Raw genomic sequence first — 27337 nt, forward strand, 5'->3', positions numbered from 1 at the left:
AGCTGATCTAGAAGGAGGGCGGGACTTTTCTCACAGCGCGACCAAAGTTAACACACTAAGCTGCAATACACACAGCAGGAGATGCCTGCCGTGTGTAATCCTGGGACTCACAGAGACGAGAGAGACACTGACACAGTGACACTGTCAATTTTTCGCCCGGTTCCCTGGCGCCGTAAGGCAAGTGCCCATGTTGCCTTGCGATAGCGCCGGCCCTGCATGTACCTGGCAGTCAACTCAAGCCCTGTACACACGGCCCGGAATCCCGTCAAGAAAAAAAACATCGGTTTTCCTGATGGGATTCCTGGCAAGCTTGCCTTGCAAAGCCGTGTATACAGACGGCCACTCAAAAGAACTGCCGTTCTTTTGAATGGCAAGAACGCGGTGACGTCATTGACTTCGACGAGCCAGTGTCTCGTCACATTCAATGCCATCGCCACCATCTTGCTACACCCCACACTAACCTTGTATGTTACTGCGCATGCGTCGAAGTGTTATCGAGCATGCGCGGTTTTTCACCACATACAGACCGCTTTTCTCAGCAGGAAACACTTACGGGAATCCCGTCGGGAAAAAAGAATCCCGCTGGGATTCTTGGCTGTTTTCCTGACGGGAAAACTGCTAGGGAGCATACACACGGCCGGGATTTCTGGCCAAATGCTCTCCTGGCAGTTTTCCTGCCGGAAAAAAACGATTGTGTGTACGAGGCTTTAAGTATAATAAAATAGCTGTTCATTCAGCCAGAAATGTGTAAAACCGATAACTTACTGTTCTCTCTGCCTCTGGAGACAGGTGTCAGTTAGTATTGTTCTCAGCTATATATGTTGACTACAAAACACCTCACCCAATGCCATGGAAAGAAGAGAGAGGATATTTTATAGTCCCAAATCACTCCAGTCCTAGAATAACAATGCTTCTCCCTATAGATACAGTAAAGTTATCACCATAGAACAGAAAGTGTGTTCCTGGCAGGATCACCAAGTGCAAATAAAGAAGAAAAAAGTGTGAAAAAAGGAAAACCAATTCAGCCACCACATCTAGAGATAGGTAGGCTGCAATATATTCAAATTTTGTTCTTGCGTTTAGATACCCTTTAGTGAGTCAACAAGTTGACCCAAACCCCTTCCAGCTTTGAAGCCCCATTATTGCCTTTTTTTGTGACAGGCAGTCAGGCTGTATTGGGTATTTCGCACCTTAGGTTTGCTGTTGCAGCACTGGGGTCTATAGTTCATGTTTTGTCATTGGAGAATTTCGCATAAATGTCTCTTCTGAAATAGGAAAAAGGACAAAAACAACACAGATTACTGAAACAGAGAGAGAGGGAGAATGGAAAAACACACACACGACGTTTTGAAAAAATAAATACAGTTTATTACCATCCTAACCAAAAAAAAAAAAAATCAAAAGCTAGGACCAGTGACAAAATTCTGTCACATGCTGTATGATCAAGTTGACACAAAAATCTTCAGATATGTTGAAAGCCTTCTGCAGGGTAGATGCAACACTCATGGACCGTACATTTATGTGATACAACATATTTTATTATGCAGAATAATTTGTGCTCTGCAGCCGTTTTTTTAAATGACAGCTCACAGTATGCCGACGCATGCAAGGCCATGATGGAACCTGTATTAGCAGCGACTGGAAAACAATCACATCATTTGTAAAATCTTTATAGGTTGTTAATAAACCTTATGTCTGATTCTATGTGGGTAGGAAGTGTAAGCAGCACCCATAAGAGGTTAGATCATTTACAGTGTTCATAACTGCAGCCATTTTGTTAGCAGATCATATATCTGTTTTCTTGCAGCTGGTAACATGGAAGGCTCTTCGGGTCGGGCAGGATACATATCGGCACAGTGAGCCGCATCTAAAACAATAAAAGGCCAGACAATAATAAGTGACCCTACTTCAATTAACAGCTACTCTATGGTTAAAACAACACATTGGTACCAATTTATGTATCAAGACATAGAAATCTACTACATATGGGCCCAGATTCTCGTCCAGTGGCGTAATTTTGTGGGGGCGTAACGTATCCGCTTTACGTTACGCCTCCACAACTTAGACGGGCAAGTGTTGTATTCTCAAAGCACTTGCTCCGTAAGTTGTGGCGGCGTAGCGTAAATTGGCCGGCGTAAGCCGGCCCAATTCAAATTTGGATCAGGGGGGCGTGTTTTATGTAAATGTACTGTGACCCGACGTGATTGACGTTTTTCCCGAACGGCGCATGGAATTTCCCAGTGTGCATTGCTCCAAAGTACGCCGCAAGGACGTCATTGGTTTCGACGTGAACGTAAATGACGTCCAGCCCCAGTGGTGTAGTGAGTAGCACTTTTGCCTAGCAGCAAAAGGGTCGCTGGTTCGAATCCCGACCACGACACCATCTGCCTGGAGTTTGCATGTTCTCCCTGTGTCTGCGTGGGTTTCCTCCGGGCACTCCGGTTTCCTCTCACACTCCAAAAAGACATGCTGGTAGGTAAATTGGATCTTGTCCAAAATTATCCCAGTATATCTGTGTGTATGACTGTGTGTCCCTAGCGTGTCGTGATCCTACGGGGTAAACTGACCGTACCAGCCAAGCAGACACTGGCTGGAATAGCGCCCAGAGGCTATTCAGTTCACAAGTGTAGCGCTATGCAAGTCATTCATTCATTCACGAACGACTTACGCAAACGACGTAACTTTTTCAAATTTCGACTCGGAACGACGGCCATACTTAACATTGGTACGCCGCAGTTATGCCTCATATAGCAGGGGCAACATTACGCCGGGAAAAGTCTAACGTAAACAGCATATCTTTTCTGCGTCGGCCGCGCGTACGTTCGGGAATTCACGTATCTAGCTAATTTACATATTTCAACGCGTAAATCAGCTTACCCGGCCAGCGTAAAAATGCAGTTAGGCTCCGACGGCGTAAGAGACTTACGCCAGTCGGATGTAATAGAAATCTATGCGGAACTGATTCTAAGAATCAGGCGCATAGATACGACGGCTCGGATTCGGACTTCCGACGGCGTACATGGCGCTACGCCGTCGTAAGTCCTCAGAATCCGGGCCATGATGTCCAAAGTAATGGGTGTGGGGCCACATTGGTTGTGCAGAAATTCTGACTTTTGACACACAATACACAGCAAATTATTCATAAACAAAAGGTCAACATTGTATTAATACAAATTTGAAGAGCACATCAAATTTCATAGAAAAATACTGGTAAATTTGGCAAATGCTAGGAGGGTCACTTTATTATGTGACTTCAACAGAATAGCCATTTCATTATATGAAAAGGGGAACATTTTGTTTGCACATTTAAAAATATGCCTTCTTACATCTACAGTACAAAGGTCCAGTACAAATTGAGTAATAAAGCACTCATGTCTGGACAAAGGTGCCTATTATTCTAATGCATGATAGAATCATAACAATGACCTGATCATCTTGTTGATTCAACATAGTTGATGGATGATAAAAATGTGCCTATAATTCAGACATTTTTACATTCCTCACATAGTATCCAATGACGCATGTAATCTGGCTGTCCAAATTCGCCAGACTTCACTGGTAGGGAAGTGGGTGAAGTTTTTCTATCAAATGTTACCAGTCTGAGATATCAATTGTAAATAGAAACTTTAGTGCCCTTCCAGTTTTTGTTGGCATGCAAATTATGAAATAAAATCTAGCAATACTCTATAAACCACTAAATGAGATATAAAATTAAACAAACATATAATAATAATAACAAACAAAAAACAAACACTATAAAACTTCTATATAATGTGATTCAAAGTTAGGTCATAGCAGAGGTGTTTCCTCTTTAACCATTGTGTGCACACACCTCGGCTTTCTGGGAACATGCAAAAAGAGGTGCATTGCACTTACGGTGCCATTACTTCTTAATGCAGCTGGCAGTCGCGCATTTTGTCATGCACCAAAACGTGCATTTCAAAACACACGAGGCTCTCTGCAAACAATGGTGCAGGAGCTACTTTGACACAGGGCAGCCCATTCAAGTGGAGGGGCTGGCCTATGCTGTCGCATAAAAAATGAACTAAAAAAACAGTGTGTTGAGTGGGTGTGAATAGGGTTTTAAAATTATTGTAAAGCCTTTTTCTTAAAATAGCAAACATGATCTACTTACCTGATCTGTGCAATGGCATTGCATAAAAGTGATTGCTTACCTTCTCCTCTGGGGTCCTCCATTAGAACAGTCTGCTCTTACTCTTCTCTGGGTGATCCCCATAGCAAGCTGGCTGCTGTGGAGGCACTCACACAGGCGTGTCCTCAAGTCGAGCTGTGTGCATCCATAGACACACACAGCATGGCTTGGAACCGCCCCCTCTCCCTCCTTCAATTAATTTGACTGACAGCAGCAGGAGCCAATGTCTCCCACTGCTCTTTGTGATGCTTGTGAGAGGAGGGAAATGGGGGAGAGAAGACCTGCAGCAAGGCACAAGGCTGGGTCAATAGGGGACTCCGGTAATTGTTTGGGGGGCATGGCTATTGAAGGTTTTTAACTTTAAATGCAGAGAATGCATTAACCACTTGCCGACCTCCTCATGTACATTTACGTCAGCAGAATGGCACGGACAGGCACATGTACGTACCGGTACGTCCTCTGCTTGACGTGGGTCGGGGGTCTGATCGGGACACCCCCCCCCCCCCGGTACATGCGGCGGTCGGTAAGCCTCGGGGAGCGATCCGGGACGACGGCGCGGCTATTCGTTTATAGCCGCCCCCCGTCGCGATCGCTCCCCGGAGCTGAAGAACGGGGAGAGCCGTATGTAAACACGGCTTCCCCGTGCTTCACTATGGCGGCTCATCGATCGAGTGATCCCTTTTATTAGGGAGACTCGATCGATGATGTCAGTCCTACAGCCACACCCCCCTACAGTTGTAAACACACACAAAGTGAACACTAAATGTTACAGCGCCCCCTGTGTTTAACTCCCAAACTGTAACTGTCATTTTCACAATAAAGAATGCAATTTAAATGCATTTTTTGCTGTGAAAATGACAATGGTCCCAAAAATGTGTCAAAATTGTCCGAAATGTCCGCCATAATGTCGCAGTCACGTAAAAAAAAAAATCGCTGATCGCCGCCATTAGTAGTAAAAAAAATAAAAATGCAATAAAACTATCCCCTATTTTGTAAACGCTATAAATTTTGCGCAAACCAACCGATAAACGATTATTGCGATTTTTTTTACCAAAAATAGGTAGAAGAATACATATCGGCCTAAACTGAGGAAAAAAAACATTTTATATATGTTTTTGGGGGATATTTATTATAGCAAAAAGTAAAAAATATTGCATTTTTTTCAAAATTGACGCTCTATTTTTGTTTATAGCGCAAAAAATTAAAACCGTAGAGGTGATCAAATACCACCAAAAGAAAGCTCTATTTGTGGGGAAAAAAGGACGCCAATTTTGTTTGGGAGCCACGTCGCACGACCGCGCAGTTGTCTTGGGTCTTTAGGCAGCATATTGGTCCGGTCCTTAAGTGGTTAAAGGAGTTGTAAAGGCAAAAGGTTTTTTATCTTAATGTATCCTATGATTCTAAGATAAAAATCCTTCTGTGTGTATCGGCTTCCCAGCACCCCCTAATACTTACCTGAGCCCCATCTCTGTCCAGCGATGTCCACGAGTCCCTCAGCTATCCCTGACTCTCACTCCTGATTGGCTTAGACACAGCAGCGGCGTCATTCACTCCCGCAGCTGTCAATCAAAGCCAGTTAGCCAATCAAGAGAGAGAAGAGACGGGGCCGAACAGAAGCTTTGTGTATGAATCGACTCACAGCTGCAGCTTGGCTCGGGAGTCCCCATAGCAAGCTGCTTGCTGTAGGGGCAGGAGGGGGGGCAGGTATAAAACCTTTTGGCTTTAGAAGAATTGCTTCAATTGAAATTGCTAGGAATAATTACTGATTACAGGGGTTCCTAGAAGTGGAAAAACCTTCAAATGGTGTGGACGTGCAAGACATTCATGGGGAGATTAGAGATGCCCTGTTGTAGTTGTGATATGTAAAGCTACCCCCCGTAAGGACTGCTGGATTTTTAGGCCCCCCCTTTACATGCATAGCCAGGCAACAGGTATTTTCAGCTCTCACTCTAGACAGAAACCAGTCCAAGGGTTTTGTTTTGCTTTTAGTTGATTAGGGGAAGCAACTTGGATGGGAAAAGGGTGGTATGGGATTCACAGAACTGTAGTACAATAGAACTTGAGAATATACAACAGCTGTCTCTGGTTTCCAGAAAAGGACACAATGCTGTATTCCAGTAGAACAAACTGAATAGCCCAACTGGCAAAGATCAATCCTAAACTGCTTACTACAGGTACTCTCCCACCTCAGAGTAGTGCCAAAGCACCTGGCTCCTCACTAGAATCCCCAAGTAGAGGTGTAGGATAGCTATAGATTATCTGCAGATTTTCTATGGTTGGATGGAAAAAGTGCAACAGGTTTCTCCATGTACGCTAAACTGTGTGGTTGGAGGAATCTCCCACTGGGTCAAGCTTCAGTATCTTGCTAGTTGACGGGCCGACTAGCAAGATATGGAAGCTTGGGCCAGTGGGAGATTCTTCCATCCACACAGTTCATCATAGATGGAGGAATCTGTTCCACTTTTTCCATCTGACCATAGAAAATCTGCAGATAATCTATAGGTGTATGGCCAGTCTAAGCTGTCCCTTGTAGATAGCTAGCTGGGTATTGCTCCTGGATGCTTGTCCTCCATAGGATCTGGGATATACAGGTGGTTCTCAAAAAATTAGCATATTGTGATAAAGTTCATTATTTTCTGTAATGTACTGATAAACATTAGACTTTCATATATTTTAGATTCATTACACACAACTGAAGTAGTTCAAGCCTTTTTATTGTTTTAATATTGATGATTTTGGCATACAGCTCATGAAAACACAAAATTCCTATCTCAAACAATTAGCATATTTCATCCGACTAATAAAAGAAAAGTGTTTTAAAAAAGTCAACCTTCAAATAATTATGTTCAGTTATGCACTCAATACTTGGTCGGGAATCCTTTTGCAGAAATGACTGCTTCAATGCGGCGTGGCATGGAGACAATCAGCCTGTGGCACTGCTGAGGTGTTATGGAGGCCCAGGATGCTTCGGTAGCGACCTTAAAGCGGTCCTCCACCCTAAAGTGGAGTCCCGCTGATCGGAACCCTCCCCCCCTCCGGTGTCACATTTGACACCTTTCAGGGGGGAGGGGGTGCAGACACCTGTCTAAAGACAGGTATTTGCACCCACTTCCGGCCACACGATACGGGCGAAAGACGGGCATTCCGTCACATCCCGTCTGTCGCCCGTTGTGTGCTGGGAACACTCGGCTCCCAGCACACAGCGTGTGAGCCAATCGGCGGGCGCAGCGCGACTCGCGCATGCGCCGTAGGGAACCGGGCAGTGAAGCCGCAGCGCTTCACTTCCTGGTTCCCTGAGCGTGGATGGCGGGGGGAGCAGCAGAGTGACGAGCGATCGCTCGTGCTCTGCTGCGATCGGCGCTGGACTCCAGGACAGGTAAGTGTCCTAATATTAAAAGTCAGCAGCTGCAGTATTTGTAGCTGCTGACTTTTAATATTTTGTTCCCATGGCACATCCGCTTTAAGCTCATCCAGAGTGTTGATTCTTGCATCTCTCAACTTTCTCTTCCCAATATCCCACAGATTCTCTATGGGGTTCAGGTCAGGAGAGTTGGCAGGCCAATTGAGCACAGTAATACCATGGTCAGTAAACCATTTACCAGTGGTTTTGGCACTGTGAGCAGGTGCCAGGTTGTGCTGAAAAATGAAATCTTCATCTCCATAAAGCTTTTCAGCAGATGGAAGCATGAAGTGCTCCAAAATCTCCTGATAGCTAGCTGCATTCACCCTGCCCTTGATAAAACACAGTGGACCAACACCAGCAGCTGACATGGCACCCCAGACCATCACTGACTGTGGGTACTTGACACTGGACTTCAGGCATTTTGGCATTTCCCTCTCCCCAGTCTTCCTCCAGACTCTGGCACCTTGATTAACGAATGACATGCAAAATTTGTTTTCATCTGAAAAAAGTACTTTGGACCACTGAGCAACAGTCCAGTGTTGCTTCTCTGTAGCCCAGGTCAGGCGCTTCTGCCGCTGTTTCTGGTTCAAAAGTGGCTTGACCTGGGGAATGAGGCACCTGTAGCCCATTTCCTGCACACGCATGTACACAGTGGCTCTGGATGTTTCTACTCCAGACTCAGTTCACTGCTTCCGCAGGTCCCCCAAGGTCTGGAATCGGTCCTTCTCCACAATCTTCCTCAGGGTCCGGTTACCTCTTCTCGTTGTGCAGCGTTTTCTGCCACACTTTTTCCTTCCCACAGACTTCCCACTGAGGTGCCTTGATACAGCACTCTGGGAAAAGCCTATTCGTTCAGAAATTTCTTTCTGTGTCTTACCCTCTTGCTTGAGGGTGTCAATGATGGCCTCCTGGACAGCAGTCAGGTCGGCAGTCTTACCCATGATTGCGGTTTGGAGTAATGAACCAGGCTGGGAGTTTTTAAAAGCCTCAGGAATCTTTTGCAGGTGTTTAGAGTTAATTAGTTGATTCAGATGATTAGGTTAAGAGAACCTGTTCATGATATGCTAATTTTTTGAGATAGGAATTTGGGGTTTTCATGAGCTTTATGCCAAAATCATCAATATTAAAACAATAAAAAAGGCTTGAACTACTTCAGTTGTGTGTAATGAATCTAAAATATATGAAAGTCTAATGTTTATCAGTACATTACAGAAAATAATGAACTTTATCACAATATGCTAATTTTTTGAGAACCACCTGTATAATTAAAGCTACTCACTTAGTCCTTTGTAAAGATCTTGTAGCTAATGTGGTGACTGCTGAACAGACCTCTTGCTAGACAGGTCCCAATGGCTCCCAGGGTGACTCCGCTAAGCCTAGCTGAGGCTGAAAGAGTTTGAGGCTTCCTCATCGGCTCCTTTTGCCTGGAGGCAGAGCCTCCCAGCACACAATCCAATACACACGGCCACTGAACCCTGGACTCTGCTTCCACATGGCCAGGCTCCAGAATACTTATGGGCCATCTCTCCATCTTGTGGGCCATCCTCACGCAGGGACTGGAGGAGACATTATAAATATTCAGACCTCATCTCTGCCCCTCCACCCTCTAAGCTCTAGAACTCTCCAGGAGTGTCTAGAAGGCAGGGGGTGGTGACAGACTCAGCCCACAAAGCTCTGCCAATCTAACTCTAAACAAATTAATACTGGCTCCTCTGACTACAATAGGAGCCCAATTAAATTTACCTATTGTACACAGGGGGTGCTACAGATCTATGCGCAGTATGACCTTTTTATCTGTGGGGGTCATACTGTCCAGTTATTTGCACAGTATGATCTTAAGTGGGGGTACAGACACATGATGGCATTTGGTTGTTTATAGAGCTCTGCCATCTTATTTGTGGCTATATTTTATATGGTCTTAATTGAATTTCTTTTTTTTTCTTTAAAGGGAACATTTTATAAAAGGTTTATGTCAATTGTACAAAACAAAAGAAACACAGCAACAAGTGCTAGAGAAAGAACTGGAAGATTAATCATTTTCTTATAGGAGGTATGTCCAAACTATGTGTAAGGAAATTTAATTTAGTGGCACTCTGGTAGTGCTAGTCATGAGTGGAGATAGAGAAGAGTAAAGTTATATAAAAAGTTCCAAGAAAACATTTAGATCATGTCTCATAGCTTGTGGATGAGTGACTGGAGTTTATTAGTGGTTGCTAGCCAAGACACTCACCCCAACCATATTTGGTAATTTTTTTGGGCATCTCTAACTAAATACATAATTTTAAATAAAAGGGAAAGATTTGTTAATTAAATCTTTACATGCTTGTAAAAGGTAGGTGGTTCGAGTACCTTCCAATGTACAGCTTTTTTGGCATACTGTAGCGCCCTGCTCCCAAATATGGGGGGGCGCTATTTCAAAATTAAAGGATGTCTGGGCCAATAGTTGGGCCCGGACCTGTTGAATTATATACACATTTGCCTCTGTTATGGCTGTGATACTGCCTGGTAGTATCTTCCCTTGTTGCCTGTGGTTGGCGTTACCACTTCAGGCCCATGTTGGTACACAGGTGTACCATGGTGTATTAGGTGTCCCTCCTCGGCAGCGGTACATTGGGAGTGGTGACCCCGCTGTGCATGATGGGAGGGGATACTTAAGGGGCAGACACCGTTTTTTGGGGTCCTTCACCTTGTGGCCTTCCTGGCGTGAGGTGGGTGTGCGTGATTTCAGTCTCGGGACCATGCTGGCCCGAGGCTGCATTTCTGTCCGGTAGGCCCAGTTATCCTGGCTGGGGCCTACGCTTTGAAGGTGATCCTGTGCTGTCTGTTCTGCACTCCACTCAATGAAGGAAGCCAGGGAAGCCGAGTGGAAGGCTGGTACTTTGGGAGAGGCTTGGTAACTTATTGAAGGATGCACCGTAACCTACAGCACCTTACAGTCCACCAGATTGGCTTAAAGGCTTTTTGGCTGCAAGGCAGGAAGTTCGGGACTTTAAATTCCTGACCATTATTCTGTGTTCTCAGACGGTCTGTGGCAGAGACTGTTTCTATTCCGGCTGCTAGGAGATGTGAGAGGGGTCTATCCGGGTGAGCAATGCCCACTCAGGAGTGCGTGGCGAATATTGGAACTTTGAATACTATTGTGCATTCTGTACTGCATGCCCCTTCTCTCTATACTCTCTCCTTCCTTCACAAGTTTTATGCAACAAAAATAAAGCCCAACAGTTGAAGGTTTTACATCTTGTGTGGACATTGCAATTTCTACAGACTTCCTCCCCTGGACAACGAACTTAGGAGGTAACGTGCAAAACCCAAAATCTAAACCAGCAGCTCCTTCGGGGGTAGTGCTACAATAAAAAAAAAAAAGAAGGACATAGAAGTAGTGATTTTCTAATTATTTTCAATCTCTTCCCCAGAAATGTCTCTCAGCAGGCACCATGACGGTTTACGGGGCTACGTCCCATCCAGGATTTAGTAAATGGTGTCTTGAACGTAAGAAGGCAAACTGGTTACAAAAGGTTATTGTTTACAATTCGGCTCTCTGAATACGATTGGCCTGCCAGGTGGATTTAATGTATGTCTATGCACCTTATAGACAATTATCTTAGGGAGTAATTGTTCTGATGATGTATTTTTTCAAAAAGAGGCAGATGTCCTTAGGTTACGATTTCTAGAATGTGGCTACACGAATACTTGCCTAAAAAAATAAAAGCATATAGGCGTGCTTCAAAGTCATTATGTCATGATCTCCTGTTTGCCCCAAAAACAAGTATAACAAAATGACACAGCCAGGATTTATTGGGATTAATTGAATCCAATGGTCCGTTTTGGGGGTGAAACCTCCCTTTGTAATAGTATATATACACCGCATTCCCCATGGTAGCAGTCTCTCTTGACACATGGGAGAGAGAGAGACACTACCTTACTATGCGATTGGCAAGTTCCCTGCTTCTCCTCTCCATTTACATTCATCATTTTTTTTCTGCCCTTGGGGACTCTGTTCCCTTCTACCTAGAGTAAGTATCTGGGAACTCTTATGCCCCGTACACCCGATCGGAATTTCCAATTGACTTTTTCCATTGGATTTTCCAATCGTGTGTAGCCCCATCAGAGTTTTTTCATTGGAAATTCCAATGAATTCCATCGGACTTTAGATATAGAACATGTTACATTTTTCCAAGTGAATTCAGTCGGCATTCCGATGTGATTTGACTGGACAAAAGCCTGATCCCGTGTACGCGGCATTAGAGTATGTACTCCTTAACTTACTACTTGCGATTTCACATGTGACAGAACTATATGACAATGTAAATCACATTGTTTTCAATTGTGCCCATTCACATCAGTGCAACTCAGTATGGTGCGATTTTGAAAAAGGTTACTGTGCTACCCATGTGCAATTCCAGCAACCACATCCAAGTTGCACTACATAATCGCACTGAAAATCAGATAAAGATTTTTATTGCAGCACTGTGAACCTACCCTGAAGAAAAACTGTGCTACAGTGTACCAAAAATATAAAATTATATTGAGAGAAACCAATATAAAACACTTTTTCTTTAACCAGTTGCTGACGGCCGTACGACTTTGTACGGCCTCAGCGCGGCTCTAAATTCCTAACAGGCCGTGTTTTTACGGCCTCCCCTTTGCTCGTTCCCCGCGCGCGCTCACGAGCGCGCAGCGGGGAACTAATGTCATCGCCGCGTCCCCTGGATACAGCCGCACGCAGATCGCGGTAAATAGCCAATCACAGCGGCTATTTACATCGCGATCTGGACAGCCAATGACGGATGATCTCATATGTAAACATATGAGATCATCTCTCATTGCCGGCGCTCTCTCCACACACAGACGCCGCGTGTGTGGAGAGAGTGAGTGACAGTAACAGTACAGTACAGTGAAAAAGTAAAAAAAAGTGCCCATCAGCGCCCAATCAGTGCCCAATCAGTGCCCACCAGTGCCCACCTGGTACCACCAGTGCCCACCTGGTACCACCAGTGCCCACCTAGTACCACCAGTGCCCACCTAGTACCACCAGTGCCCACCTAGTACCACCAGTGCCCACCTGGTGCCCACCTGTGCCACAGTACAGCCCGTGCCACAGTACAGCCCGTGCCACAGTACCGCCCGTGCCACAGTACCGCCCGTGCCACAGTACCGCCCGTGCCACAGTACCGCCTGTGCCCGCCTGTGCCACCAGTACCGCCTGTGCCACCAGTACCGCCTGTGCCATCAGTACCGCCTGTGCCATCAGTACCGCCTGTGCCATCAGTACCGCCCGTGCCATCAGTACCGCCCGTGCCACCGTGCCACCGTACCACCTGTGCCACAGTACCACCTGTGCTCGCCTGTGCCATCAGTACCGCCCGTGCCATCAGTACCGCCCGTGCCATCAGTAACGTCCGTACCGCCCGTGCCATCAGTACCGCCCGTGTCATCAGTACCGCCCGTGCCACAGTACCACCTGTGCCCGCCTGTGCCATCAGTACCACCTGTGCCATCAGTACTGCCTGTGCCATCAGTACCACCTGTGCCATCAGTACCGCCTGTGCCATCAGTACCGCCTGTGCCATCAGTACCGCCTGTGCCCACCTGTGATCAGGGCCCATCTGCAACACCTCAGTGCCCATCTGTGCCGCCTCATCCGTGCACATCTGTGCCGCCTCATTCGTGCACATCTGTGCAATCAGTACACATCTGTGCCGCCTCATCCGTGCACATCTGTGCAATCAGTACACATCTGTGCAGCCTCATCAGTCCCCATCTCTGCCACCTCAGTCCCCATCTCTGCCACCTCAGTCCCCATCTCTGCCACCTCAGTCCCCATCTCTGCCCATCTGTGCCACCTCAGTGTACATCTGTGCCACACACACACCGCCAGCAATGTCAAAACGTCGCTATTCCTTACAGGAGGCATTTCAGATTATTTCTGCACCTGATGAGAGCAATGTGGAGCTCCCTGTTTCTGATTCCCAATCGGATTCGGACGTAGACTATGAGCCAATCTACACCAGTGGAACAGCGACAGGCTCAGAGGGGGAAGATGGTCAGCCCGCCAAAAGAAGGCGCTCTGGTGAGGAGGCAGTGGCATCCACCAGCACCGACATGCCATCCACCAGCACCGACATGCCATCCACCGATACTGAAGTGCCATCCACCAGTACCGTCGTGCCATCCACCTCTACCGAATTGCCATCCACCAGCACCGCAGTACCTCAGCAACAAAGGTCAAGGACCCATGCCAGCCTTCCCTATGCCCTTCAGTACCCCCTGTGGCTTCCTCCAAATTCCGGAGAAGCCAACATTCCCCCCTTCACTGCCCAGCCAGGAGTCCAGGTAAACACGGACAATTTTTCCCCAATTCAATTTTTCGATTTATTTTTCCCTGAGGAACTGCTTTCTAGCATTGTGGCCCAGTGCAACTTGTATGCCCAACAATTTATCATCAAGAACCCCACATCGTCCTATGCCCGTCCCTTCCAGTGGAGAGACCTTACAGTGGATGAGTTCAGGATTTTTTTAGGCCTCACTTTTTGCATGGGACTCAACCCAAAAAATGAAAAACATTCCTTTTGGTCAAAACGCCCCATTTACCACATGCCAATTTTCTCCACAACAATGCCCAGATCCCGATATTTTCTAATCATGAGGTTCCTCCACTTCAATGATAATACACAGTGCCTTCCCCGAAATGACCCCAATTTTGACAGGCTTTTCAAAATTCGCCCCTTATTAGATTATTTTTCGCAATTATTCCCCCAAATATATACCCCGGAACAAAACGTATGTGTCGACGAGTCCCTAGTAAAATTTTGTGGCCGACTTAAAATCAAACAATTTATACCCAGCAAAAGGGCCCGCTATGGGGTGAAGGTCTACAAACTTTGCGAACGAGCCACAGGGTACCTTTATTCCTTTTTGGTGTACCAAGGGAAGGACACCCAGCTGAATCCCCCCGATTGCCCAGACTACTTGGGATCAAGTGGGAAAGTTGTCTGGCAACTCATCAACCCCCTCCTTGATAAAGGATACCACCTGTACGTGGACAACTTCTATACGTCTCTTCCTCTGTTCCACAACCTGCACCGAAAGAAGACGCCAGCATGTGGCACCGCCAGAAAGAACCGGAAAGGCTTTCCGCAAAGCCTTGTAAATACAAAGCTGAAGAAAGGGGAATCGGCGAGTCTGCGGAACAAGGAGGTTCTGGCAGTGAAGTGGAGGGACAGAAGAGACGTATATATGTTGTCCTCCATCCACAACGATTCTTTTGTTGAAACCCGCAGAAGGCGTGGCACCACCATCCAAAAACCCACCTGCATTCAGGACTACAATTTGTTCATGGGGGGAGTCGACTTAAACGACCAAATGTTGGAACCATACCTTGCCACAAGACGCACGTACCATTGGTACAAAAAGGTAGCAATTTATTTTTTTCATTTGGCCGTCTACAACTCCCATGTTGTTTACCGCAAATCAACCCAAAACCCCCTACCCTTCCTTGGCTACCTGGAGGAAATTACCACTTCCCTGATATTCCCGAACGACCTGCCCCAACACATCCGATCAGATGTCCTAAGTCGGCTCTCCGAACGGCACTTCCCGGATAAGGTCCCTCCCACAGCATCAGGCCGACGAGCTCAAAAAAAATGTAGAGTGTGTACCAGTGCAGGAATCAGACGGGACACAGTTTACTATTGTGCAGAGTGTCCTTCACAACCAGGCCTCTGTATAATTGACTGTTTCAAACGTTACCATACTAAACTAAAGTATTAGTTTAGTATGGTAAACGTAATCCTCCGTTCCTGCCTTCTCACCCCTTATGCCACTGCCTGCTTTTGTAACTGACCCCGGCTTGTTATTGGACCACCCTTCTGCCTAATGATTTTGCAATACCGCTGCCTGATTTGGAATTGACCCTGGACTGTTTTTCGACCATTCTTCTGCCTAACGATTCTGTACTGCCTCTGCCTGATCTGGAACTGACCTCGGACTGTTTGACCATGCCTTTTGCCTGCCTCTTGGACTGATCTTGTACCCTGCTACTGGACTAGTGGGATTCAACACAGGGGTCTCACATATGTGAGGGGCGCCAGAAAAGTTTTTCTGGATGAAGAAAACTTTTTTGTTTTCTCATGCTAGATTAGGGTCTGGTTGCCCGGAGGCTTCAAAGAGATTTGGGTGGGAGAAGCCTCTACCCCTGTCCCCATTCTGTCCTGAACGAGGCCCTCCTTCTGCCTGTAGGACCTATGCCATCATGCCTCTGCCTGTTGCATGAACTGACCACCTGCAGTATCCCTGCCTGGACGTTGCTGACCAAGTCCCTGCCTGCTGCCTGGACCAGTGCTATCCTGCTGTGTAGAACTGCGCTACTATTACCAAGGTAATCTTTTGTTTACGCTTTGCTCAGCATAATGTATTTTGGGGTGTAATTCTTGGTATGTGCATGCTATGTGTCTCTGGAACACCTGACGGTGTTCCTTGCATGTTGGATCTCTATATGTGGTCAGGCTGTGTAGAAGTCTCACACATGGGGTATCGTTTTACTCAGGAGGAGTAGCAGAATGTATTTTGGGGTGTCATTTTTGCTATGTACATGCTATGTGTTGGAAATATCTTATCAATGGACAACTTTGTGTAAAAAAAATGCGTTTTCATTTTTTTTCCACATATTCCAAAAACTTCTGGAAAAAAATGAACTGTTCAAAAGACTCATTATGCCTCATAGATTATACGTTGGGGTGTTAGCTTTCCAAAATGGGGTAATTTTGTGGGTAATTCCATTGTCCTGGTGTTCCAGGGCCTTCAAACGTGTAATAGGTTGTCAACTAGTTAGATGTGCAATTTATGCTCCTAAAACCCCTGATGGCGCTCCCTGCATGTTGGGCATCTGTATGTGGCCAGGCAGTGAAAAAGTCTCACACATGGGGTATCGTTTTACTCAGGAGGAGTAGCAGAATGTATTTTGGGGTGTCATTTTTGCTATGTACATGCTATGTGTTGGAAATATCTTATCAATGGACAACTTTGTGTAAAAAAAATGCGTTTTCATTTTTTTTCCACATATTCCAAAAACTTCTGGAAAAAAATGAACTGTTCAAAAGACTCATTATGCCTCATAGATTATACGTTGGGGTGTTAGCTTTCCAAAATGGGGTCATTTTGTGGGTAATTCCATTGTCCTGGTGTTCCAGGGCCTTCAAACGTGTAATAGGTTGTCAACTAGTTAGATGTGCAATTTATGCTCCTAAAACCCCTGATGGCGCTCCCTGCATGTTGGGCATCTGTATGTGGCCAGGCAGTGAAAAAGTCTCACACATGGGGTATCGTTTTACTCAGGAGGAGTAGCAGAATGTATTTTGGGGTGTCATTTTTGCTATGTACATGCTATGTGTTGGAAATATCTTATCAATGGACAACTTTGTGTAAAAAAAATGCGTTTTCATTTTTTTTCCACATATTCCAAAAACTTCTGGAAAAAAATGAACCGTTCAAAAGACTCATTATGCCTCATAGATTATACATTGGGGTGTTAGCTTTCCAAAATGGGGTCATTTTGTGGGTAATTCCATTGTCCTGGTGTTCCAGGGCCTTCAAACGTGTAATAGGTTGTCAACTAGTTAGATGTGCAATTTATGCTCCTAAAACCCCTGATGGCGCTCCCTGCAGGTTGGGCATCGGTATGTGGCCAGGCAGTGGAAAAGTCTCACACATGGGGTATCGTTTTACTCAGGAAGAGTAGCAGAATGTATTTTGGGGTGTCATTTGTGGTATGCACATGCCATGTGAGAGAAATAAGCAATTACAATGACACTTTTGAGAAATTTTTTAAATAAAAAATAAAAATCTTAATTTTGCAAAGTGTTTTGGGAAAAAATGACAACTTCAAATAACTCACCATGCCTCTTACTAAATACCTTGGGATGTCTACTTTCCAAAAAGGGGTTATTTGGGGGGAATTTGTACTTTCCTGGCTTGTTAGGGTCTCAAGAAATGAGATAGGCCTTCAAAACATCAGGTGTGATCAGATGTGATAATTTATTATGATTTGCGCTATAGCTTGTAGACTCTAAAACTTTCACACAGACCAAATAATTTCCCAAAAAATTGGGTTATTTTTATCAAAGACATGTAGCAGTATAAATTGTGGCCAAAATTTATGAAGAAAATTTAATATTTTGCAAAATTTTATCACAGAAACTAAGAAAAAAACATTTTTTTTCTAAATTTTCGGTCTTTTTTCATTAATAGCGCAAAAAATAAAAAACCCAGAGGTGATCAAATACCACCAAAAGAAAGCTCTATTTGTGGGAAAAAAAGGACAAAAAAATCATTTGGGTACAGTGTTGCATGACTGAGTAATTGTCATTCAAAGTGTGAGAGCCCTGAAAGCTGAAAATTGGTCTGGTCAGGAGAGTGTTTAAGTGCCCAGTATGGAAGTGGTTAAAAAAGTAAAAGCCTTGCTTAAAGGCAGAGACCACAAGATGCCTGCTATTACCTTTATTCGTCAGGAAGGATTTTTCTTTGATTTAGTTTCACTATATTATTACTTTTGTGGTCGGACTTTCACTGACTTCATGGCTAAATTCCGTAATCTGTCATCCTCCTGTCAAGTGAGTCAGTATTTGACAGAAAATAGAAACAGAGGCGCCACTAACAAAGTAAAATTAAATTGGAGGAAAGTTTCACGGCTAATAAATGTGGTCTAATTAAAAGCAATATACTCCCTGCAGTCACCAAAGTGAAACGTCCAAAATGCTTCTATAACCCAGAGACCATGTGATTTTTGTCCAAAATGTAGAGCTTAGGAACATTCAGGCCTTATGCACACTGGACGTTTTTTGAAGTTTTTACAGCAGCTGTTTTTGGCAGTAGAGGTTTTTTTTTTCCTACAGTCATTAAACTCTCCATAATATTATCCTAAATAAATACGTAAATAAATAAAACACTAAAAAAACGATATTGAAAAAAACGTTGAAATACTCACTGCAAAGCTACTGGCGTTTTTTTAAATGTTATTTTTAACGTACAGTGTGCATTTTAGTGAATTGTCCCATTTTTCTTTTTTATTCATAGGACAACATTCACCTTGTGGGTTAATAACAGGTCTACATTAACCCTTTGGGGCCGGCCGCACGTAAATATGTGGCCTCTCTACACCTGGTCCTGAGAGGACGCATATTTGTGTGAAATACTGGCGCCCAACCGAAAGCTCCCGATTGCAAGCAAAGGATCACGTGACCGCAGTGACAGCCAATCACAGATGATCATGTAATCTTAAGCCCCATCCCACCCCACCTCCCAGCATCATAAATCTCTTAAGGGGATGGGAAGCGTCAGCGCGAAGAGGTTAAAGTGGGAGTAAACTCTGTACTACCACTTGTACCTACAGGTAAGCCTATAGTAAGGCTTACCAGTAGATACTGTGAATATCTCCTAAACTAAAAGGATATATTCAGAATGCATGCAGCCGATTATATAATTGACGCATGCGATCTGAAGGCCCAGCTTACAGTGCATGTGTGGGAGTGACATCACAGCTCCAGCCAATCACTTAGTCGAAGCTTATGAACCCGAAGACAGACAGGGGAACAGGTAAGCCCTCTCAGCTGTGACTTTACAGCGATTGAGGGCTTTGTTCCAAGGTGAGTATTTCATAATGCGCTAGTATGGGATGCATACTAGCACATTATGCCATTGCCTTGCATGTTTTTACATGTAAATGAATGCTTATAATTGTTTTTCAATGGTGCCATTCACACAGTACATTTACCTATGCTTGGATGCGGTCAGTTTTGCTTTATTTCGAGAAAATTTTATTTGGTGTGCCAGCATCTGATTAACCACTCTAAATGCAGCTAAACCCATGTAAAACACACTTGGAGGTGGTTAAACCTGCTAACAAAGCAGAACATATAAACTCTTATCGGAGGGATAGAAAAGCTACAGTATTTATACTTCCCAGGTGAATTCTGTGTTTAGAAAAGCCAAGCGCAGTAGTCTCAGTGTGACTGAGGCCTTACACCTGTATGACCGCTTGTCATTTTAAGTTTATTGGGCTAAAAGAGATTTATATAGGATAGTAGGTTTTGCTTTTCAGATTAAAGGTTGAAGTGTTTGTAAAGTCTCAGGATTTTTCCTCTTTTTGTTTTTTTTATTTTTTATGCGTGTGTTAACCCAATTTAGAGTGCGTGTGTAGGTGTGGTGGTTTTTGTGGGAGGGGGGTGGGCGTACTAAGCACAGGCCTACCTTGCATAGCACACCCACCGGGAGCCGGGCTGAGACCACCAAACTCAATTCACATGAAGCCGAGACCGGGATCCGAACCTCTAGCTGCAGAGGTGAATGGCTTGTCAGCGCAGTGCCAATCGCGTTGTGCCACCGCAGCTCCCAGGATTTTTCCTCTTAATGCATTAAGGTGAAAAAAATCTGTGCTGCAGCTTCCCCCCTGCCCCCCCCCCTTTTCTTACCTGACCCAGATCCAGCGAAGTGCACAAAACCCAGCAGCTCCAGCCACTACCTCATGCCTCATTGGACAGATGGATAGCAGCAGAAGCCATTGGCTCCCACTGCTGTCAATCAAATCCTGGGACACAGGAGCAGGGCGTAGGGCTGAGTACCTTTGTCTGTATCAACAGACCCAGCAACAGGACTCTGGAGCGAGCCTGCATTGTTGCCTCTATGGAAAGCAGCTTTCATTGGGGCACCCAATGAAGGGGAAGAGCCAGAAGATCCGGCGGGGAACCCCAGAAGGGGAGGATCAGGGCTGCTCTGTGCAAATATCTTGCACAGAGCAGGCAAGTATAACAAGTTTGTTGTTTTGTTTTTTGTTTTTAAATAACAAATGTACCTTTAGAGCCGGTTCACACAGGGGCAACCTGGGATCCGACTTGAAGTTGCCCCAAGTCGTGTGGTTGAGAAAATCAATGGAAGTGAATGGAGCCGTCTTAATGCACACTACTGAAGTTGCTCCGACTTCAGAAAAGGTTCCTGTACTACTTCAATCCGACTTCTAGGCAACTTGTACCCATTGTCGGATCACTGTCTTAACTGAAGCAACAATACAGGAAGATAACATACATTTCTCAAGCAAACCCCTCCCTCCCTCCCACAGAGCGGATTGTTGTTTGATTGGCCACTGGAAAGTCTCCTGTCCTGGAGGCAACTTGAAGTTGCCTTGTAAGTTGCCTGATGATTCATACATACTAAGTCGTGTCCAAGTTGCCTCCCAAAGTCGTGCTGGAAGTCGTGTTCTCCCTGTGTGAACAGACTCTAATAAACACTTCTTGAGTTGCATAGCATAAATAAATTAAAACTCGATCCAAAAAAAGTTGTGTTTTTTTATTTTTGGATTTTTTTTTGCCTTTAGTTTGGGAAGAATTGCCTTCACCTCTTACAGGATTAATTCTGACATGAAGTTATTTTAAATATCACCATCGGGAACACAGACAGAAGAAAAAAAAAAAAAAAACACCTTATAGGTGTTCTAAACCTTTACCACCCAAGGAAAACAAAAGTTTGGATAGCATATCATTTTAAACACTATCAGTGTTTTAATCCGAAAAAAAAAGAAAGAAGGACACATGTAAGCAGGTGCTTACTGAGGTATTACAGTGTTGTGTTCAGTATTTCTGTGGTTACGTTTTTTCTTCTGTGATGATTAAAGGATAAGTTAACCTTTGTGAAAAAAATTAAATGCACACCCTTTTGCAGGTAAAAAAAATGTGCATGTATTATTTATTTTACTATGATCCTGCAAAGTATTGCACCCACGATCAGCAGATCCCTGATGCCATGCAGTGGCTGTTGAAGACAGTCTATGCAAGCCGTCTGCTCTTACCTCATACAGCTCCCTGGTATTTAATTGAGAACATAAACAAACTACAATGTGTGTGTGTGTGTGTTTTTTAAATAATAATGCTAAATACCTTCCCTCACACCACCACTATACAGTCACGTGATCTCCCTCTGCTGGCTGGCTGTCAGAGGGGAATCTCAGCCCCTCCCACTGCTCTCATTACATTGGGGAAGGAGAGGGGGATCATGTGACGTGACCACACAGCAGCGGTGTAAGAAAGGGCATTTAGCATTATCATTTTCAAAAAACACACGCACTGTAGTTTATGTCTTTAAAAACCAGAGTTGGTAGCAGTAAGATAATAATGTGACTTTACAACCACTTTAAAGCTAGGAGACAACTCTTAAACAGTATTAACCACTTCACCTCCAGAAGATTTACCGTTACTTTAACAATTGTATGGACATGCAAATCTAAACCCAAGTAAAATGTATGTAATTTTTTCCTACAAAAAGAGCTTTCTTTTGGGGGCATTTGATCACCTTTTTTTTTTTTTTTTTTTTTTTTAATAGTGCAAAAAAACAAAAACAAAAAAAAAATAGAACTATAAAACATATCCAAAAAAAAAAAAAAAATGTACCAATCTAATTTTGTTATAATCCCAAGCATATATAGTTTGGTTTACATGAACAATATAGACTCTACAAACTATGGTATATATTTATGATTTTTTTTTTATTACAATAATAATAATCAGAGCAGAAGGTGCCTGCTGGTGGCATACGCAAGTCCTCTGCAGGTGGAAGTGCAAAAATCACATATATATGTGACTCGGATAGCTATAGATAGAGATCCATCTATGCGACGATGATACTGCCACCCTGTAGCAGTAAAATTGCTATAGAGCAGTCAGCAAATGGTTAAACCAAAAAGCAAACCTTATATTGCAGCTTACCAATTCTTATATGTGGTGGCTGCATGAGTTTTTTTCCTATTTTCATCTGATGATCCGAACAGTAAGTCTGCTGTTTTTCAAAAGAACAAGCACCCTTGCAGTTATAGGGACGAGACAAACCATTTAACACTGACAGGGGTGCTTACAATTATCAGCTTTTTTTTATGTAAACCTTTTATCCCAAAAGGAAAAAATTGGTTATAACATGTACTCTGAAGTGTGGCTTCAATTTGTTAATGTAATTAAATCTGCTAGTACATCTACCCCTTCCTTCCCCCCAGAACGACAACGTTGCTGTCCAATCTGTCCCCTGTGCTTTGTCAAGCGTGTAGGCAATCTAATACTGGAGATGCGTTACTGGTTGGATCACAAGGTAAAAACAAAAAGAAAAAAAAAAAAAACCCTGTATGCAGCTACCACATCTCAGGATTGGTAAGCTGCAAAAAAAAAAAAAAGTTTTGTTTTGGGTTGAATATGACTTATCTTAATCTTTTATCAGTAAGTACTGTGTGCAGAAGTTTAAATTAAAATGGACGTTTAGACTTTTCTTCCCATAGTTACAGCTTGAACTGATGCAAGTATGCAGGTGACATACATGGCCAATCCCCATGGAAGCTGGAAATCGCTGTAGTAGACACCGCTACCACCAGGGGCCGACTGACATCTCATGGGGCCCATGGACAATAGAAGATTATGGGGCCCCCGGGCAATAGATTATAGGGCCACACAGTATACACACACACACACACACACACACACACACACACACAGTATACACACAGTATATATACACACACTGAAAAGGTACTGGAGAGGTGGGGCAGTTATAAATCTTGGGATTTTTAGACCAAAAGGATGTCAGTAAGGGACATTTCAGGGACAGATGTAAAAACAAAAAAAAAAGATTTTTACATACTGTCCCTGATGTCACTGAGGCTGGCAACCCTGATGGGGCCCCCTAGTGGCATGGGGCCCTCTGGCAGTGCCCGAGTGCCGAAATGGTCAGTCCGCCCCTGTCTACCACAGTGATTGCCATTAGATTCCTGGTCCCCTACTTCATAAAAATGGAGCATAGCTGAATATATTAGTTTGCCTGTACTTTGTACAAGTTATTTAGACGCTTCTTACCATTTTAAGCTTCCCATTTCCTTTTTAACACTCCCTAACACTTTCAAATGTAAACTACTGCCATTTTGGTTCTGACTTTCTGCGTAATCGGTCACAGACTATACTGCTCCCAGCTTGCCAAAAATACTGAAATCCAGTATCAGGTTCAACAGCTATTATATGTGTGCATATTCAGTGACAGATACGAGACAAATCATACTACTGCAAAAGAGTGCAGAGAAATATAATCAACATGGCTTAAACAGAAGAAGAACAACTGTTCCTATTCCTATCTGAAAATGTAGGATTTTTTTATAGGCAAAAGGAAAGCAAGTAATACACGGAAAGATATAAAAGATATATACTTGGAATTTACTTTAAAATCAATAAATCTCCACTAAGTGTCAGGTCACATATTCATTATTTTACCAGCAAAGCAAGAATATTTAGTGTTTAAAGCGGTGACTGGAAGACAGGATAAGACTTAAGATTTCAAACAGTTGATCCTTCTGTGTCCCATTGTAATAAATCTGACTAGCTATGGATATAGATTGAATGTCATGGATGAAAAATATATATGGTTAAGTCAGAATTTCAGACAAAGCTAGCTACATCAATAATTATTCCACTCACACGGGTCCAGACAACGCAGCAGGGATACATGCCACAATATTGTACATTTTAAAGCGGAGTTCCGGCCACAATTTCACTTTTTAAATATAAATACCCCTGTAATACACAAGCTTAATGTATTCTAGTAAAGTTAGTCTGTAAACTAAGGTCCGTTTTGTTAGGTTGTTACAGCATTTAGACACTTTATAAAATAGAAATTGACTGGGGCCATCTTAAGTGTGGGCATCATGAAGCCAGACTGTATGACTGCCTGGATTTCAGCCTTTCAGATCTCGCACATGCTCAGTGCTGCACAAGCAGTGTCAGATCAGGTTTCAGCACCTGTGCTGTCCAAGTCACATGATTCTTTGAGACTGGGGAGTGCACAGACTCCTGGAAAGTTACACCCACTACATTCCCAGGAGTCTGTGCGGTGTAGGTTAGGAAGCATTAAGCACCTAGGTGCAGGAAGTGGGAAGATTAACTATTCTGCCTAGCAACAACACTTTGAAGGCATCTAAAAAAAAATAAAAAAATTCGTAAAGGACTAATGACATTTTTTTAAAACGACTGATGTAATGTTATATTTATGGGTGGAACTCCTTTAAAAAGGAAAACCACGTCTATGACTAATGGTAGTGATTACAATATCTCTACAATGGTCTTCATATGAATTACCTTGCATTGGGATGGCCACAACATCAGTGCCAAGGCTCCTGGTAATCCCCAGTGCATGCCAAGGGTCAATCAGTCCATTTGGAAATATTATTCTACTGCTGTGAATATTAAATCCACCATAATTTTCATTTGTTTGCTGAACAGCAGCACTAACCATTGATAAATTGAATTCTGAGCCATAAATGTCAGCACATTGCTGGATGTGGTAGCTGAAAAAAGAAAGAAGAAAACAACATATTTTATATGTATGAATTCAAATACGTGTGCATTTGTCTTTTGCAGAATAAAAAAAAAATAACTCTTCATGGGTATATCACTTAGGCCAGTCATATACGGTTCCTGCTTAACCAGTCAATATTCTAACCATTAATGGGCAGGCTAAATGTACCAAGTTGATTGATGAACTTGAGTACAACCAGCTTGCCGGATTCACTTCCAATTATCGCAAGTGGCTGCTATAGCAGCTAGCGATAATCACGGTCTTCTTCTCCTGCCCCTTCACTGGGAGAAGACAACTGCATAGCAGGAGGAATTCGAATGTCAACACTGTGGCTGTAGGAAAGAAATTCACACAGGCCCAGATTCAGATACGAGTTCTCCGGATACGCCGTCGTAACTCTGAGTGTGTGGGGTCGTATCTATGCGCCCGATTCTTAGAATCAGTTACGCATAGATTTCCCTAAGATCCGACAGGCGTAAGTCTCTTACGCCGTCGTACCTTAGTTGCATATGTGCGCTGGACGCTAGGTGGCGCTTTTGTAAATTTACGCAAGGAATATGCAAATTAGGTAGATACGCCGATTCAGAAACGTACGTCCGCCCGGCGCATTTTTTTTACGTCGTTTACGTAAGGCTTTTTCCGGCGTAAAGTTACCCCTCATAAAGCAGGGGTAAGTCATGTTAGGTATGGAAACATACGAACAGCGTCGTATTTTACGTTGTTTACGCAAGTCGTTCGCGAATAGGGCTGTACGTAAGTTACGTTCACGTCGAAAGCATTGACAGTTTGCGGAGTAATTTGGAGCATGCGCACTTGGAAACGTTCACGGACTGCGCATGCGCCATTCGTAAAAAACGTCAATTACGAGGGGTCACAAGTAATTTTAATAAAACACGACCACATCATCCACATTTGAATAAGGCGGGCTTACGCCGACACATTTACACTACGCCGCCGTAACTTAGGGCGCAAGTTCTTTCTGAATACGGAACTTGCGCCTTAAGTTACGGCGGCGTAGTGTATCTGAGATACGCCACGCCCGCTGATAGATACGATAATGTATCTGAATCCGGGCCACAGTCTATGGGCTGCCTTGAAGGGATTAAAGCAGATGCTCTAGGTTCTGAAAAAAAGACGACTCCAAGCAAGCGTGTTTAAAAAAGGACTGACTGCCAAATCCATGTGCAGATGCCATGGGGACTTCCAGCAGTCTGATTAAAGGGGTTGTAAAGGTTTGTTTTTTATTTTCTAAATAGGTTCCTTTAAGCTAGTGCATTGTTGGTTCACTTACCTTTTCCTTCGATTTTCCTTCATACATTTTTTTTTCTTTGTCTGAATTTCTCACTTCCTGTTTCTCCTCAGTAAGCTTTCCACCATCATCCATGGGGGTTAGTCGGCCAGAACAGCTTACTGAGGAGGAACAGGAAGTGAGAGATTCAGACAAAGAAAAAAAACATTTAGAAGGGAAATCGAAGGAAAAGGTAAGTGAACCAACAATGCACTAGCTTAAAGGAACCTATTTAGAAAATAAAAAAAAAAAACCTTTAAAACCTCTTTAAAGACTCTATATTACCAGCACACCATGTTCAAAATTGTGGACAAGACCTTTATTCATCACCCATAAGTAGGCCCTGAGTAAGAGGCCCCTAGTGGCTGCAAAGAGTCACATCTTGTGGGTGACAAATAAATGACTTGACTGCAATTTTGAACATGGTGTGCTGGTGCAATTGAATCTTGTGGACACATAGGATGGCACCATCTGTCTTGTCATCATAGCACTTGTTTTATGGTCAGCTGCTGTAAGGAGTACACTGGATTTCTCTGCATTTATGGACTGATTTTCCTTCAGCATGATTCTTTGTGCTGATCACAAGGATGTATTGGACCCATAAGGTCTATGGAAATAGCTTCTATTCCTTCTCTTGACCTGCAACTGACACATGACAGTTGAATCTAACTTTCAGATAAAATTTAGAAATCATTTTGAAACCACAAACTGATTCAACATTAAGGCTTCATTTCCACTGGCATTTTTACAGCTACTTTTCTGAGCGTTTTTTACAGCTTAAAAACGCCTGTCCATGTTATTCTATGGCATCATGCCCACATAGGCGTTTTTGAGCTGCAAATGGCATAGGCGTTTTTAAACTGTAAAAAAAAACGCGGGACCAGGGCGTTCTGTGGCTCCAGCAATAGGGCTGTAAAAACGCCAGACATTAAAAAACGCTCAAAAACGTGCAAAAACAGATACACTTGGCTGTTTACTTTGCAAGAGAAATTGCAAGGAAATGTTCCTTTAGGTTTGTGAATGAGGTGAAGGTCAGATGACTTTCATCCTCCATAAATGTGCAAGTAAATATACAGTTTTTTTTATTTTCCATGCACTCCTCTGCTGTTTACTTTACATTTCTAGGGAA

At 43.7% G+C, this 27337-nt stretch overlaps 1 protein-coding gene across 1 annotated transcript in view; it reads right to left on the reverse strand.

Annotated features, from left to right (window-relative positions):
- Positions 1-1345: 1345 nt before the first annotated feature.
- Positions 1346-27337, reverse strand: part of LOC120936586 (putative serine protease K12H4.7) — a 76522-nt gene continuing 50530 nt past the window's right edge. Inside the window, exons 8-9 of the mRNA XM_040349051.1 lie at positions 24701-24909; positions 1346-1867 (exon numbers count right to left, since the gene is read on the reverse strand). Of these exons, the coding sequence (XP_040204985.1) occupies positions 1758-1867; positions 24701-24909 (319 nt within the window). The 3' untranslated portion in view covers positions 1346-1757. The remainder of the gene's footprint in view (positions 1868-24700; positions 24910-27337) is intronic.

This window comes from Rana temporaria, chromosome 4, assembly GCF_905171775.1.
Source record: "Rana temporaria chromosome 4, aRanTem1.1, whole genome shotgun sequence".
Classification (NCBI taxonomy): domain Eukaryota; kingdom Metazoa; phylum Chordata; class Amphibia; order Anura; family Ranidae; genus Rana; species Rana temporaria.